Below are 18095 nucleotides of genomic sequence, written 5' to 3'. Positions count from 1 at the left end.
TTGGTACAACCGGATGTCTCTCTACCTTTTATTGTTGAGGTGGATGCTTCTGAGGTGGGTGTGGGTGCGGTCTTGTCTCAGGGTCCCTCTCCTGCCAAATGGCGACCGCGTGCCTTTTCCTCACGGAAACTATCATCTGCAGAGAAAAATTACGATGTGGGAGATGGGGAGTTGTTGGCCATTAAATTAGCTTTTGAGAAATGGCGCCATTGGTTAGAGGGAGCCAGACACCCTATTACCGTGTTTACCGACCATAAGAATCTGGCCTACTTGGAATCGGACAAGCGCCTGAACCCGAGACAGGCCAGATGGTCTTTGTTCTTTTCTAGGTTTAATTTTGTGGTTACATTCCGCCCTGGGGTTAAAAATGTGAAGGCGGATGCCCTGTCACGTTGTTTTCCGGGAGGGGGGATCTTTGAAGACCCGGGTCCCATTTTGGCTGAAGGGGTGGTTGTCTCTGCTCTTTATCCTGATTTGGAGGCAGAGGTTTAGGCAGCCAAGGCAGAGGCTTCTGATCTTTGTCCTCCTGGGAGGTTGTTTGTGCCTCTTGCTTTACTACACAAGGCTTTTAAGGAGCACCACAATACTGTCCTTGCTGGGCACCCGGGGAGTAGAGCCACAGTGGATCTCATTGCTCGGAGATTCTGCTAGCCAGCTCTTCGTAAGACGGTTGAGGGTTTTGTGGCAGCCTGCGAGACCTGCGCTCGTGCCAAGGTCCCTCATTCACGGCCATCGGGTTCTCTCCTCCCGTTACCCATTCCTTCCCGTCCTTGGATGCATCTGTCCATGGACTTCATTACAGACCTGCCTCGTTCCTCGGGGAAGACTGTGATTCTGGAGGTAGTGGACCGTTTTAGAAAAATGGCACATTTCATTCCCTTTCCTGGGTTACCCAATGCTAAGACGCTGGCACAAGCGTTTGTTGATCATATTGTTAAATTGCATGGCATCCCTTCAGACATCATTTCTGATAGGGGCACGCAATATGTTTCCAGATTCTGGAAGGCCTTCTGTTCTCGCTTGGGGGTACGGTTGTCCTTCTCTTCTGCTTTTCACCCGCAGTCGAATGGTCAGACCGAACGTGTCAATCAGAATCTGGAGACATATCTGGACTGTTTTGTGGCAGAGAATCAGGAGGATTGGTATTCTTTTTTGTCCCTTGCTGAGTTTGCTTTAAATAACCGTTGCCAGGAGTCATCTGATAAGTCACAATTTTTTGGTGCATATGGGTTTCATCCGCAGTTTGGGACATTCTCTGGAGAGGGGTCTTCTGGTTTACCTGATGAGGAGAGATCTTCGTCGTCTTTGTCATTTATTTTTCAAAAGATTCAGGGTAATTTGAAGAGGATGAGTGAGAGATATAAGCGTGTGGCGGATAAGAGACGTGTGCCTGGTCAGGACCTGAATGTGGGTGATCTGGTGTAGTTGTCTACAAATAATATCAAACTGAAGATTCCCTCCTGGAAGTTGGGTCCTAAGTTTATTGGGCCTTACAATATCCGTCATCAATTCCGTTGCCTTCCGTCTTGATCTTCCTCAGATTATTGTTGATGGTAATCTTGAATTTCAGGTCTCTAGGATTGTGGATTCTCGCATTATCCGCGGTTCTCTTCAGTACCTCGTTCATTGGAAGGGTTATGGTCCTGAGGAGAGGATGTGGGTCCCAGTGGCCGACATTAAGGCCACTCGTCTCATCAGGGCTTTCCATAGATCTCATCCTGAGAAGGTGGGCTTTGAGTGTTCGGAGTCCACTCGTAGAGGGGTACTGTCACCACCAGTTCTGTGAGAAGGTCTGGCAGACATTCTTCTCTACCTCTTGTATGATGTTCTTTGTTTTGGTTTCACTTTCTCATCTCCTTTCCTTCTGCCAGGTGTCACTTATTTAGACATAATCGTCTTCCTTTATATTCCCTCCCATACTGCCTCACTTTGCGGTTTATACTACTTCCTGGATGAAGTGTTCACCGCTGGAGGCTGCGTCTGCTGTTTGCTCAGATAAGTCCTTTACTTTATTGTGTTTGCTTGCTGGCTTGATTCTAGGTGACCCTGACTCCCTCCGCATTAAGTGCAGGGAGCCGGTGGTCGTGTCCCCTCACTATTATAGGGTTTTCAGGTGTCACACAGGCTTAGGTACGTGGGCATGCAATCATCTACCATCGAGACCCTTGTATGTGCATAGCAGTCAGGGAGAGCTCTTAGGGTTTTATAGGGCTCACCTATAAGCTCTTTAGTTTGGGATCAAGCCAGTCGCTTGTTTATTTATAAGTTCCAGCTATCTGCAAATCTCATCCATGATATGCGCGATTTAGCGCAGGGCAAAGGAGAGCATCGGAGCATGAACTACTCCGATGCTCAAGTCAGGGGGGCTGCCCAGGTGAAAATGGAGAAATTTCCGGGTTCAGCTCTGAACCGGACAACCCCTTTAAGTGTCGTCTTCCCTATTTGTATTTTGTATGTTGTATTTCCCTGTCTTTTGTATCTAGACCTGAGGGAGACTTCTGTTCATTCTTCTGGTGGAGGAATAGGTTGTCTCAAGTCCTGTCACTATACCAGGGCACTACAGGGTGTGTTATGGCTCTAGGTACCTGTGTATGAACTTTCCTACCATCGAGGTCAGTTCATACTGATAGGTAGTCAGGACTTGGATTAGGGTTGTTCTAGGAGGTGTCCTTCTCCTTAACCCTAGTTTCCAGGCCTAGTTGCTGTCACCTTTCCTCCTGTGTTTGGTGTGGAGTTTCCCATCCACACCACATCCGTGACACTAAATGTAAGACAGCTTCATAGCTGTCTTACATTTAGACAATTTTCTATACCTAAAGAATGAGCGTGGAAAAGTCGCAGATTGTGGTACTACTAACCATCGCGCCGCAGCCTGTGCCTGAAATATGCCTAATACTACATGGATAAACCTCACAAAAGTATATTTGTAATGCTGGTACACAAATTGCCTTTATTTATATACAGTGGATGTAGCTGACAGATTCCCGTTAATGAAGATTATTTTAATTTTTAGGGAAGAAATGCAATTTTTGGTTTCTATTCAGTTTCATTCGTAATAAAGTAATGTGCACTTTAATATCAAAGTTTCTCATGCATCTTTTCTTTATTCATTACAGCCAGCACATATACAAATTACAACGCAATCAATGCAGTTATATATTGCTAAGCTCAAGAGGAGATTCAGTCGAAGGTACTGTAGCTGTGAGTATAAGGATTTGCTTTATGACATGTCTAACTGATCAGGCTGATTCTTCAGACACTGAGGAGTTAGCGTGCAAAGTCCACAGAGGAAGCAACTGTTTCTATACCACACAGGTTCACATTACGCCTCATCTTCACATAACCATCTTCACCCCAGTCTTTGCCCCAGCTGTATGAAAAGCAAGGAAAGGAAGACATTTAAAAAGAGCCCACAATTAGACACTGCTGTTATCGAATCATAAAGTGGATCTTGAAATAGACAAATAGTCTGGGGCCAAAAAGCTAAAAAGAAATAACTCGAAATAACACACACTATCCAATAACTTGGAGGCCTTAGTTCAACTATCTTGCATAGTGGCCCAAGTGCTTTAAGTTACACCACTGAATTTACTCTGCAACTTTCTATGACCCAGGGCCGTCTTTACCAAGGGGCAAAAGGGGCAGCTGCCCCGGGCCCAGTTGCTCCTGGGGGGCCCAAGGCAGCTGCCTCTTGAGCCCTGCTAGCCACTGCCCCGGGTGTCAGGCTGTCAGCTACACAGGGGGTGCTGCCATGCCAACCGGCACTGAGTCCAGGCATCGTACTGTTAGACCTTAGATGACATCATCACCATGTGACCAGTAACCTAGCAATATTACTGGTCACATGGCTATGAGGTCATCACAGGTCCTACCAGGAGTGTTGCTGCAAGAGAAGTTTGCCTTAACTGTGGAGCTTTTTTTGTCCAGATTACATCAGAAAAAGGTGACAGGGGCTGTTATGCTAATATTCTGCAAACTACTGTATAGTGGGGTGCTGTATACTGTGTGGGGGCCTGTATACTGTGGGGTGCTGTATACTGTGTGGGACTGTATACTGTGGGGGGCCTGTATACTGTGGGGGGCCTGTATACTGTATGGGGGCCTGTATAGTGTGGCGGGGGCCTGTATAGTGTGGGGGGCTGTATACTGTATACTGTGGGTGCTGTATATTGTGGAGTGCTATACTGCTGTACTGTATACTGTGGGGGGCTGTATACTGTATACTGTGGGTGCTGTATATTGTGGAGTGCTATACTGCTGTACTGTATAGTGTGGGGGCTGTATAGTGTGGGGTGCTGTATCGTGTATCGTTTGGGGTGCTGTATACTATATTTTTGTGTGTGTGTTGTGGTGAAGGGTGTGATTGCCTGCTAAGGTGTGGGAAGGCGGGATCCAGGGGGCCCAAGTAAATTTTTGCCCAGGGTCCAATCAATATTAAAGACGGCCCTGCTATGACCCCTATGAATGAATTGACCTGCTTAAACAATACAGCCGGGATGGCCAACCTGTTGCAAAACTACAACTCCCAGCATACCCAGACTGCCTACTGCTAGCAGACTACAGCAGGGCATGGTGGAAGTTGTAGTTTTACAACAGCTGGAGAGTCGCAGGTTGGCCATGACTGCAATACAGCAATCTTCTTTATCATAATCCATCCATGATTCTGTATGGTCACGATGGTAAGACTCACCTGTTCCTTACTATCCAGTAATCTATATCTTCATCAGTCTTTGCATCATGTTCTGTACCATACCCCACAATAATGACTGCGTGGTTTGGCCTTGTAGTACAGTCACCTTCAAAGATACCTGAAATAATGACATATTGAATTCAATGCCATATGTATTCTTCCACTGGTATACAGGATGTATAAAGCGTAGTAGTATACATTACTGCAGCAGTGCACTCTACAAACACCCTTCTTTCCTGCTACCCTTCTGACTTTACTTTGTGTAACCCCAGTTTATTTTTAATCAATTCCACATCTGTATATGATTGATCTGCAGTACACCACTCTGTATCAGCAGTGAAGCCCTGTATTCACACTAGCGTTAAAGTTTTCCGGTATTGAGTTCCGTCCTAGTGGCTCAATATCGGAAAAAAATGATTAGTTTTATCCTAATGCATTCTGAATGGAGAGCAATCTATTCAGTATGCATCAGGATTTCTTCAGTTCAGTCATTCTTACGGTATTTGGCCAGAGAAAATACTGCAGCATGCTGCGGTACTTTCTCCGCCCAAAATTCCGTAATACTTGCCGGAATGCTGGATCCGGCATTATTTTACATTGAAATACATTAATGCCGGAACTGGCACCAAGTTTTCCGGAAAAATTGATCCGGTTTTCCGGTCTGCACATGCGCAGACCTTTAAAAATGTGATGGACCATGTGATGAGCGCATGTCACCAAGGGTCTTTTTCTCCCTGTTCCTCAAAGAGGAAGAAAGAAGAGAAACCGGGCTGCGCGAACAAGTGGATGAGGTGAGTTTAATATTTTTTTAACCCCTCCATCCCTAATTTACTTAGCATTCTGTATTGCGAATGCTATTATTTTCCCTTATAACCATGTTCCCTTATCACGCATTTTTCCGCGACACACCCGCATCCTATCCGGCCCTCACACGCGGCGCCGTGTAAAAGAGGCCTAAGGGTATTTGCAGAATGACATTCTGTGGCTACTTTCACACTTTCGTTTAACTTTTCCGGTATGAGATCCGACAGAAGATTTCAATACAAGAGAAAAGCTCTTCCAATTTGTCCCCATTCATTGTCAATGGGGACAAAATGTAACTGAACAGAACAGAGTGCTCCAAAAATCATTCCGTTTCGTTTGGTTGCATTCCCATGCCGGAGAGAAAACCACAGCAAGCTGCGGTTTTCTTTCCATCATGGGATGCGGAGCGAAACGGATCCAGTATGACACACAATGCAAGTCAATGGTGCCCGATCCGTTTGGTTGATGTTCAGTCCCCCATTTAATTCAATGGTGTTCATGCCGGTTCCGTCATTGCTATTGTAAAGATAATACAACTGGATCCGATCAGGCAAAAACACAAGTGTGAAAGTAGCCTGTGCTGAGTATGTATATTGCTGTAATTCCTTATAACAGGGTGGTAAACCACCACTTCACATCAGTCTCCACTAGGTGGTGCTGGTGTCAAGGATATGAAGTACAGAAAGGAGGTGGGGGTCTGACTATGAGCAGCACTTGTATGCAGTCTCCATCAGTGATAGCCAGTTCGCCGTGTTCGCCCGTGAACACATGCGGGCTGCCATCTTAATTCACAAGTCCGGCGAGGCACAGGTAAACCCTTATCTGTGCCTGCGCTGCGAGCCGGTCTGAAACAAATGCGGTCAGCGGGAGCAGGCAGTTCTCAGAACAGCCCGATGAAGGCCCCCGGCGGCTGTTCTTGGAACTGCCTACTCCCGCTGACCGCATTTATTTCAGATCGGCTCGCAGCACAGGCACAGGTAAGGGCTTACTTGTGCATCGCTGGACTTGTGAGTTAAGATGGCAGCCAGCATGTGTTCGCGGGCGAACACGGCGAACTGGCTATCACTGGTCTCCATTACTACAGCCCCCATTACTACAGTCTATCCTGTATGTCCTCTTTGTACTTCATGGCTCCTCATGAATTCACATTGTGAAAGCGTTCATCTCCAGTCATCTGTATCGCCGTCCTTAGGACAGAGATACAGATGACTGTGCTGAGGCAGGGGAGGGAGAGGCGTGTCCCTTTCCCTTCCTCTGATAGGCTGCAGGCACTAGGCCGGTAGCCCATCAGAGGCCGGCGCAGGCGGCGCGATGATGTCATTGCGCCGCCTGAGCCGTACAGCGCAGGACACAGGCCGGAAGAGGCCTGCTTCGCATCACTGCCAAGGAGGTAAGTATAAGTGTTTATTTTTTTGTGTACAATACTGGTGGCTACTGGCACATAATGGGTGTCTCTGGCTACTGGCACATAATGGGTGTCTCTGGCTACTGGCACATAATGGGGGCTTTGGCTACTGGCACATAATGGGGGCTCTGGTTACTGGCACATAATGGGGGGCTGTCATTACTGACACATAATGGGGGGCTGTCATTACTGGCACATAATGGGGGCTGTCATTACTGGCACATAATGGGGGGCTGTCATTACTGTCAAATAATGGGGGCTGTCATTACTGTCAAATAATGGGGGCTGTCATTACTGGCACATGATGGGGGGCTGTTATTACTGGCACATTATTGGGGGCACTATAGGGGCATCTACTGAGGCCACAAAGAAGGTGTTTTGCTACTGTACAGTAGCATTTTATACTGGGGCACATAATGGTGGGTACTATGGGGAAGGGGGCAGAGGAGTACTATGGGGTCATCTACGGGGGGCACTAAGAAGGGGTATTTTATACTTGCAAATTATGGGGGACACTGAGGGCATCTACTGGGGCATTTTATACTGGTACATTATGGGGGGCACTAGGAGGAAGGGGGTGAGGAGCACTATGGAGGCATTTACTGGGGGCACTATATAGGGGTATTATATACTGGCACATTATAGGGGCACTATGGGGTCATTAGCTCAACTGGGGGCATTACAAGGGGGTATTTTTTGCACTGTCACATTATAAGGAGAATTATTTCTACTGAGGGGCATTATGGTGGGCTTTATTACTCCCTCATAGTATGACCCCCTAGTAGCAGCACCAGCCTCTCCCTGCTCTGCTATCCCTCTGCCCCTTCTCCACATCCTTATTATGAAATCTTTCTCATTAGGATAAAACACCCGGCCAAAGTGTGGAAGTAGTGGCCAAGATCCCCAAGGGCCAAGCCAAGTAATTGTAGGTTTTCATGTGAAATATGTTTGTTATACACATATAGCCTACACTGTGCCACACAATATACAGTATACCGCTACACTGTGTAGTCTGTTCTATAAGCACCATTGTTTTGTGGCGACGGACAGAAAATTATCTGAAAGTGCCCCTCCCGAGACCAGGCTCTGGATCCACCACTGCACAGCTCATGCGTTATTATACTTTGTGATAATGAATATGTCCCTCCCCTTCAAAACATTCTCAGAAACAAGCAGAGCATGGATGTCAATAAAATTATGCTCCGCCTGGAAAAATCTCTGCGGACGCCTATGTTGAGCTGCCATACCAAGCCCAGCCACCATACAATGTACAGCATGTTCTTAGATTACTGCAAAGAGCCCTTCAAACAGCTGATAGGTGGGGTGCCGGAGTCCAACCCAGTGTAGGACTAGGGTCCTTAGGGACCACCAGTGTAACTGTTTCTGAAGACAGTGATGAAGTATGTTATGTATTAAATGAAGTTTGATTAAAAATATCATACATGCGTTTTACACGAGAATGAGGGTCCCATCCTGATGGTGCAGCAGGTTGAGCATGCGCCCTGCCGCTTCATTCATTCTCTATGGGACGGCCTAAGATAGCACTCACATAGAGAATGAATGGAGTGACAGGGCACATGCTCGACCTGCTGCTCTATCAGGACAGGGGGGTACAGGACCCCCATTTTCATAATTGTAGGAGTGCCAGCGTTTGGAAATCCACCATTCAGTTAATTATCCCCTATTCAGTGCATAGAGGGTAGCTTTTGCAAACAGAAATACCCCCTTAAAGGGGTTATCACACTTTAGCAAATGGCATTTATCATGTAGTGAAAGTTAATACAAGCCACTTGCTAATGTATTGTCATTGTCCATATTGCTTCCTTTACTGGCTGAATTCATTTTTCCATCTATTATAGGGTTTACGACCACCCTGCAATCCAGCAGTGGTGGCCATGCTTACACACTATAGGAAAAAACGTGCATAGGCTGAAGCTTTTTCCTATAGTGTGCAAGCACGACCACCACTGCTGGATTGCAAGGTGGTCGTAAACCCTATAATAGATGGAAAAATTAATCGAGACAGCAAAGAAGGCAATATGCACAATCACAATACATTAGTAAGTGCCTTGTATTAACTTTGTCTACACAATGAATGCCATTTGCTGAAGTGAGACAACCCTTTTAATTCATCGCAACCTCTTTACATTTTATCTTGAATTTTATCAGGCATAACTTACCACCGCAATACTGCATCAGGTCCTCACTTGCATCAATTCCAACTGCTATGGGTCCACTAGTTGCCACGGATATCGCCATATTGTGTTCCTCAGGCAGAGTGTAATATTTTGTTAAATTAAAATATACTGCATTGTCAGGGACGAATAAACAGTTCGATTTCTGGATAGAGAAAAAAATTGATTGGACAGTTATTAGATGTAATTAGTTTAACATTCGCTTACACCGTACCCTGAAAATATATTGCTTCTTTTTACATCACTAGATGTTCTTGCTATGAATGCAGACGCTAAGTAACTAATTACTATCAGTAAAGAATAATTGTAAGGCCATGTTCACACCTCCAGTAAACGTTTCTGCCAGGCTATTCCAGCAGAGGACAGCCTGCCGGCAATCACTGGATCTGGCATTGCTGGATTCAACAGATCACCACTGGACCCCTATTGACTATAATGGGATCCAGCGGTGAAGTGGCTGCTTTCCGGCATACGGTAAGTAATCAGGTTCTGGATCATCTCAAATGGAGATGTAAATGCAGCCTAAGGATATTCTATGTAATACAGCATTGGAAGTAGTTTTTAGATATTGGGGGAGATTTACTAAATGCACCAGAATTCTGGCATCATTTGTGACCCTAAACTGTTGTGCATGCTTTGTATCATATTTATGATGTGTTTTAGACACTTATTGTGCCTCGATCAACAAGGAGGTTTAGCTTGGCCTGTAAGGGGGATGTCTGTCCATAGACTAATAATGTCCCGATGGTCTGCATTTAACTCTGCAAGGACGTTTCTGAATGTCACTGCAGAGTTTCAGGAAACCATCTTTCATGTGAAAACCAGGCTCCCCGCTGAGAAGAAGAAGGAGATGGTTCAAGGAGCATTGTGCGTATAGATCAGGAGGCCATGTCCTGCTCCATTCCTAGTGATCATGCACTTGTTGGGTCCTGGGTAACTGCTGGAGTTGTTGTGTTTCAGTAGACCTAGATCAGCTCTGCAATGTGGATCTAGAGCAGGGGTGCACAACCTGTGGCCCTCGATACCATTCTGTGCGGCCCCCAACCATCTGGTAACAGACATGCATGTCTATGTCTTATGGCTGCTTACACGTATCTTTCATGTATTCTCCCATTAGATGGGAGTACCAGAAGTGTAACTAGACGTTTATGATACATGCTGTATGTTCAATATGCCAAAAATATAGTATTTCAGTGGGTAATACCACTTTAAGTTGTATTTTCAGCCTTTGGAATTGGTTTAGGCTGACATTGTGGCCCCCAACCAGAAACGGTTGTGCACCCCTGATCTAGAGGCTTTATTTCCCTAGTAACAGGGGCTAATATGACAGTTACAAGAGAAATCAGCAATAAACAAATGCAATATTAAAATACACGACTCAATGTAGGGCACAAAGTACAAAATAAAAAAATAATGAAGACAAAATAACATAAATAAATAAAATAAAAAAAAAGAATGCCACCACTGCCCACATTTGCATCTGCAGTGACTGTAAACTATATAACATCTTTATGAAAACATCTGTAACTAAATGAGACACTGTTTAAAAAAAGTATTTTAGTTTTTTCCTGGCTATAAAAAGTCAAGACAAAAACTTCTTAAACTAAAAATGGCATAAAGCCCCATGTATCACCAAAAAAGACACACACGTTTTTAAAATAACCAAAACAGAAATAAAGTTATGGCTTTCAAAAATGTGTTTTAGCTCCAAAGAACTCCACCCAGGGCAGCTCGTGAAGCTCACAGTGTGCTTGCTTTCATTGGAGTAGCAACTAGGAGACGTGAACTTTTGGAAGATTCATGACCAAAGGCAACAGTAATACCAGGGAGTTTTACCACAATAGTGCCTGGCTTGTATGGTTTATAGTTGGTTTATATATTTCTTCTGCTTGTCTCATCTTATTTATTACAAAGTCTCTGTCATTTTGCATACCACCAGAGGCCTGAAGTACACTTGCGTTTTTTAGTGTTTTTTTTTTTTACATTTTGCAAAAAGTTGCAATAATAAATCTGACTAAAAATGTTGCCTGGCCCACAAAACATCTGGCTGCCCCTTAGTGAAGGTAAACTACCTGTCATGTCGCAAACCGACCTAAAAATATTGCAAATACATTATACATTTGGAGCAAATGCCTACTCCACCGATCACTCCTTTTTCTAGGCGCGCCACTTTCCTGTACACATCACCCCCTAAGTTTACACTTAGGCCTCTTTGACATGGGTGAGATTTCTGTGCGGGTGCAATGCGCGAGGTAAACGCATTGCACCCGCACTGAATCCGGACCCATTCATTTCTATGGGGATTTTCACGCATGGTTGCTAGGAGATGATCGGGATGGGGACCCGATCATTATTATTTTCCCTTATAATATGGTTATAAGGGAAAATAATAGCATTCTTAATACAGAATACTTAGTAAAATAGGGCTGGAGGGGTTAAAAAATATAAAATTAATTTAACTCACCTCATCCACTTGTTCGCGCAGCCCAGCTTCTCTTCCGTCTTCTTCTTTGCTGTCCAGGAGGAAAAGGACCTGTGGTGACGTCACTGCGCTCATCACATGGTCCATCTCACCACAGGTCCTTTTCCTCAAAGAAGAAGAAAGAAGAGACGCTGGGCTGCGCAAACAAGTGGATTAAGGTGAGTTAAATTATTATTATTTTTTTAACCCCTTCAGCCCTATTTTACTAAGAATTCTGTATTAAGAATGCTATTATTTTCCTTTATAACCATGTTATAAGGGAAAATAATAAAATCTACACAACACCTAACCCAAACCCGAACTTCTGTGAAGAAGTTCTGGTTTGGGTACTAAACATGACGATTTTTCTCACGCGCGTGCAAAACGCATTAAAATGTTTTGCACTCGCGTGGAAACATTGCGTATTTTCCCGCGACGCACCCGCATCTTATCCGGCCAAAATCCATGACGCCTGTGTGAAAGAGGCCTTAGGGGGTAATGTATCCCGATGTTTATGAAGAATCATCATATGCCAGAAAACCTTCTGTGGGACCAGTGAAAACAGAAGGGCTCTGGTTGCCACCATCCCCAGTTCCAATAGGTGTAAGGTTGCCCTTTTCCACTGTATTGGGATAAGGTAGAAAGCTCGAAGGCCAAATGAAATGAAATGGCTTGGGGACAGGCAAGTCAGTAATCCTGACTTATCCAGATGGTTTAATCATTGTGTATACCTCCTATGTGTATACCTTTTATGAGCTAAAATATAAGATTGCTCTTTTTTATACCAATTGTGCCGTTATATTCTATTAACTTGGAAAACATACTGTGGCTCCCCATACACGTGTTGTTTTTATTGTTCTCCAGATGATGGAATCTGTTTTTTTCTATGAGGTCCCTTTATGTTTCTCAGCATGTATTTTTGTCAAAAGGGAAAAAATATATATATTGTACCAAATCGCTCAAGTCTAGAAACACCTCTGTACAAGCATGGGTTCATTCACATCACCGTTTAGCTTTCTGTTCTTCTGATACATGAGGTACTTTTATGTATAGCATACTTTATCATTTCTGAAAATAGTGTGAAAGATATAGAAAAAGCTTACCTTCTCTGAATATTCATAATCTTTGGCACTCATCATACCGTGATGTGAAATATACGCCATGGCTGCATGTGGAAATCCTCCACAACAACCGTCATTTCTGCCATCACAGTCTACAAGCTGCTGCTCACTGAATTCGATCAACTCTTTGGTCTTCAGACAATGATGTGTCTCAAATACACCCACCTTAAAGATAGAACATTACATCTTAAAAGTTATGCATTTGTGGGACACTTAGGCCTATTTTCTTAAAAATGTTTTTAACATAGTCAAAGGTGTGTTCCTAACCACAGGACAGGTGATAAGTGTCCAATCGGTGGGGGTCCATTCGAATGGAACAGTGGTCAAATATGCACACTGCCACTCCATTAAAAACTGTATAGGATTGCCTAAAGGATGATTTACACAGGCGACTAGAAGCAAATTGTCAGGAAGGAAACGTTCCTTCCTGACAGTCGCCTGCTCGTTAAGAGGAGGTGAAGCAGCGATCACCTCCACTGTATCAGGGCGAAGGACCATTATTGCATTCGCGCATCCTCATACAAGTGCATGGTTTCAGGCAGCAGATCGCTGTTTAGACTGCACGACCTGCTGCCCAGAAATGATAATTTACTTACAGTTTCACCCGATAAATGAGCATTTTGCTAGAGGGACAGATTGTCAGGAACAAGCATCCACAGTAATGTCCGTTCCCAATAATCTGTCCGAATATCAACCCATCCACCTTTGGATAGTCAATACAGATTTTGCCTATTTCTAGCAGACCCATAGAATTTGAATGGAGAGGCAGTGCACATGCTCAACTGCCATTTTATTCAAATGGATGAAACATGGCAGCCATTTTTGTTGTCACTGCTGATGCCTGCAATCAGAAAGCAGTGCAGACAGGTAGGTAAGAGTATATACAGGATTCTGCATTTTGCACACAGAAACAAATAGATGTGCATGCCCTCGACTGGGCAGACATACAGTATGCATAGCCACCGGGGAAGGAGTTGGTAACTCCGAAATGCGTCTGGCCTATAGAATATGAGACTACCACCAGCATTACCCAGATTCAACATCTTGGTAACTACAGAGAGTGGAGAGGAGCGGTCAGCTGTACCCGACGGCAGACACGTGAGTGGGACACGCTAAAGAGAAATGCTGCATTAGAGAAGTCACGCTGTAATCACCATCACCTTAGCGGCCATTCCCAAACCGAAGGGACAACGCTCACTGGAGCTGTCGTGAAGCAGGATCTACAGCTCACCGTCCATTGGGTAACGCCCACTTCTTTTTATTCATTTATTTTATGCGGGCACATATTAACACCGAACCCTTCAGCTGCCAAATGCACATGCATAGAAAACTGCAGAGAAATGCCCTTTAAAATAAATCTGTCGCCACTATCTTGGACTGTTATCTCCAGTAATACATGCGCAATGGTGCACATAAGGAGTCCAAATGGCAAGTTTTTATTTTCCTAATGCCCCGCATTCCCCCCACAGTTAGCACTCAAAGCTGCTGTCACAGAGAATCGGCGGTGCTCTACATCCTTGCAGCACCGCCGGCGTCCCGCTGATAAAGATGGAGGAGGAGTTTGCGTCGGACCTGGCCGGTGTCCTCATCTCCCTGGCAACAAGGGGGCGGGGAGGACCCGGCGGTGCACGCTTCCTCAGCACGGCCAGCGTTCTCCATCCCCTAGGCAACGAGCGAGGCAGGAACGAGCGCTGACGGACATGAGTTGGCACTCAGGGTCTTGGCTGGGGCTAACGCAGGATCACGTGACGCTGGCCACGTCACATGATCATTCAGTCTGGCCTATTTAACAGGCAACTTGCTGGCCACAAGTTGCCTGTGATTGGTCTTACAACTCCACTAGCGATTTCCTGCATGTTTGATTTTGTGAACTCGACCTCGACTTGTATTTGACTCTTGATCCTGCGTAATCCCTTTGTACTAACGTGACCTCCTGGCTCCTGACCTTGACTTGTATTTTTACTTTAGTTTTGCCCCATCCTCCTATTGGAATGAGTTTGCAACTTTACTTGCAAAAAAGTCACAGTGATTAATGTGGAGACAACCTAATTAACATAGCTAACCACAACTACGTCCCCAGGCCCTTTCCAAAACTATAGTGATTGCTGTGCCAACTTTTTGCACAAATAACCGTAAAAAGGCACAAATCCCTATGTTATGACTTTTTGAAATCTTGGTTCATTGTCCTAACATAATGTTTTATCTTTATTTTTTAATAGTACTGTATATTATAAATAAGGATGAGCTCTCTCCGTGCCGTATTAGAATGTATTTGCTCATATGAGCCAAAGTTATTACTTCGCAAAGTCTTGCGAGACTTCGCATAATAACTTCTTAAATCAATTACTACTGGAAAAAATTGGAACCGAACCCGAGATCGGGAAATTGATTTTTACAGTAGAAATTGATTTATGAAGTTATTATGTGAAATCTTGCGAGACTTCGCAAAGTAATAACTTTGGCTCATAGGAGCCAATACATTCTAATACTGTACGGAGTGCTCGATCCCTACAGTATTCAAACAAAGTTTTATGTGAATCGACTTCGGATATTTCATCCGAAGTTGATTCGCTCATCTCTAATTATGAAGTTTTCTTACGGCGGCAAATGCCCAGCAGGATCCACAAAGCCCTTGATTTTTGACAGGGGCCACACATTTTGATTCCCTCCAATCCACCGATTCTGGTATGTCATGACTTTTGGAGTAAGGCTGAACAGGTACATTGCTCTGGGGTGTTGACTGTGTATTTGCAATAAAGCATTTTCTGGAACTACGTTCCTCTGGTGTCTGAAATGATAAAAAATAAGTATGATGTACAAGTTATCAAAACTATTCAATACTACAGAAAGCAGTTACCATACTAATATAATCTGTTGTATCTGTGGATACACTTTCAAAAGTCCTTCTTTGGGTGTTTATCTGGAGGTAACTAATATGTAACTAACACTACTAGGCACAATATAAGCCAAGCACCATGGGGTCCACTTCACCTTCTTTACTTTTACCTATTATTAAGCTAGGTTTGTAAACTTACCATATCCGCAAACTTGTTCATGCCCATTCTGTATCTGGACAGACCCTGGTCAGCCAGCTCATTGTGTTTTTGGACTTTATTCCAGGTTTCTTCCCAAACCTTCCTCCGGAACATCTCATTGCGAAAATTGCCATAATTCTTTTCTATATTGATTTTATGAAATAATTAATAAATAGTTAGATCACTTACTGCGTGAGTTTATGGATTACTACTGTAGAGGCTGCACATGTAACATATCTTAAAGGATATAAACATGAAATATATATTTTCACATATGTTTGTGGTTACCGTAAGTTGAAAAAAATTGCTGCACTAACTTGAAGACTGCAATTTTCATTGCTTGATTCATTTTCAGTCCCCTGATATTTAGTTGATAATCTGGAGAGTTTTAACAATTATATAGAAAAGGGTGTGTGGTTAAACGTAATATAAAATGTGCAAGGTCCGTTAAAGGCGCACACCATTATTTTTACAAAAAATTTTGGTAAAAATTAGGCCAGCCAAGAGGTGGGGTAAGGTAAGTGTCTAATATGTTTAGCAAGATGCACCAAGTTTATTATATGGTAAGTGTCACTGTGATAAATTCAGGTGCAACTTCTGTCTGCCTGGTCTAGTTTTAACCAAACTTTAGGATAATAATTATAAATTTCCCCCTGTGTTTTGCACAGTCCCCCTGAAGCTCCTAGGTGATTGCAGGTGAAGGGCAATTGCCCCATTTGCTTTCCCTATAATGTCTATACAAGAAGGAAGATGTAATACCATATTTAGATTTCCACGCTTTCCATTCCTGGTCAAGAAACTGTGACGAAAGGGTGCATACGATGAAAGTAGACAAAAACAGCACAAATTTCTCCAGATGCATCCTAGAAATAAACATTTTGGAATAGAATGAAATCACTAGTACAATAGAAACAAATACAAAATTGTAGTAATAATGAAATGGAACAATATCAACTAGTTACATACTTGAGTTAAGGGGTGCATGTTTTTTTATTTAAAAGAAGAAGAAAGAAATAAAGGTCCAGACTAAAGGATGAAGGCCTTGGAGGGAGTGAACGTTTGAGGTAGGGAGGAGTTATAGTATTGAGAGGGTGAAGGGGGTAAGGGAAAGAGCAGAGAATGAGAGTCTTTATGAGGAGGAAAAAAGCGTGGGTTGGCAGCTATTTTGGTAGCTGCTTCGTCTGGTGAAAACTATATCGGACCATTGCGGTTTGCATTAATTACAGTATTATTTTATTCCTAATGTACACAATGGCAGCCATAGATATGCTACTTGCCCAGCTCTGGGCAGCAGCTGACCAGCAGGGAGCAAATTGGCTAGAGGCTTATGTGCAAGGACTGCTTTTAGGGTCTGGGGAGTCTACTGTAGAGGCTTCCCCACAAAGTCACCAGGAATAGGCTTCTGGTGCGCCTCAGTCCCAATGAGACCACCCTGGTCTAATTGCTGAGCCCCTTCAGGTACCCTCTGGTTCAGGCCGAGGTTAGAACAGCTGGCTTTGGTCAGAGGCCTCGCGCTAGGTATGCAGTAGCCCGGGGATGAAGTGCAGCCTAGGATCGATGACTTTATCAGGATGGAAGAATACCACAGTAGCACTAACCCTCAGAGTTCAGTCAGCGCAAGGGAGCCCAGCATGCAGTGACCACAATATCAGGGTCAAGCTGGTAGATTCACAGTGTCTGTGCAGCCTGGTAAGTTAACTTGGGAGTCTCCTGTCTTTAACTCCTCTGTTATATGAACGGGTTCCTGGGAGAGGAGGGCCTGTCATGGAAGGTTGGCAGAGGAATGGTTGATTTCAGGGCTAGGTAGTTGCAGGGTCCCCAGTTATGACGTGGGGCCAGTAGGGGGCAATGTCAGGCACGTAGCTTCCTGCCACGAGTGACAGGTTTGGCATTGGCATGTGAAGGCGATTGGTTTGGACGATACAGCCAATGGGGAGGTCTACGTTTGCTTTGAGGGGCTGTTAGGGGCCCATTTGAAGAAGGAGGTGAAGGACAAGATTTTAGTTTAGTTTGTAAAATATTTTATTGTTCAAAACATGAAGAATGTCATACTTTGATAACAGCATTGGCATCACATTATGTCTCAGCATAACGCACATCAATATTGACATTTACATATAGATAGAAACCTCTATTTTATATTGCCAAATGAGAACATCAACTATAACATCCGACAGAGAACTATGTCATAATAGCTATATCTATTTCATCTTCCCTCTTGGCACTGTTTTTAGGTTAAAGTTATTAACATCTTCTAAATATAACTCAGCTAGGGGAGCCTCTAAGCATATACGTCACAAGATAGAATATAATTAAGTAAACTCTCTTAATTTCTTCCACGCCCCCCAGACTCTCTCAAACTTGGGGGTGTTATTACATTCCCA

At 44.0% G+C, this 18095-nt stretch overlaps 1 protein-coding gene across 1 annotated transcript; it reads right to left on the bottom strand.

Annotated features, from left to right (window-relative positions):
* Positions 1–3084: 3084 nt before the first annotated feature.
* LOC122927678 (zingipain-2-like) lies at positions 3085–16573 on the bottom strand. Its single transcript, XM_044279763.1, has 7 exons — positions 16471–16573; positions 15712–15854; positions 15276–15464; positions 12659–12841; positions 9080–9239; positions 4691–4808; positions 3085–3370 (listed from the first exon to the last, which is right to left on the bottom strand). Exons 1-7 carry the CDS (start codon positions 16571–16573, stop codon positions 3268–3270), a joined length of 999 nt encoding a protein of 332 aa, XP_044135698.1. The 3' UTR covers positions 3085–3267.
* Positions 16574–18095: the final 1522 nt, after the last annotated feature.

The sequence above is a fragment of the Bufo gargarizans genome, chromosome 2 (assembly GCF_014858855.1).
Source record: "Bufo gargarizans isolate SCDJY-AF-19 chromosome 2, ASM1485885v1, whole genome shotgun sequence".
NCBI lineage: Eukaryota > Metazoa > Chordata > Amphibia > Anura > Bufonidae > Bufo > Bufo gargarizans.
Note: the sequence above shows the minus strand (reverse complement) of the source record. Positions and strands in the feature narration are given on the sequence as shown.

Coding starts and splice junctions, on each gene's coding strand:
- LOC122927678 (XM_044279763.1), bottom strand. CDS start 16,573: ATGCATCTGGAGAAATTTGTGCTGTTTTTGTCTACTTTCATCGTATGC. Junction 15,855..16,470: donor AGCGTGGAAATCTAAATATG/GTATTACATCTT, acceptor AAATCAATATAG/AAAAGAATTATGGCAATTTT. Junction 3,371..4,690: donor TACTGGATAGTAAGGAACAG/GTGAGTCTTACC, acceptor CTTTTCATACAG/CTGGGGCAAAGACTGGGGTG.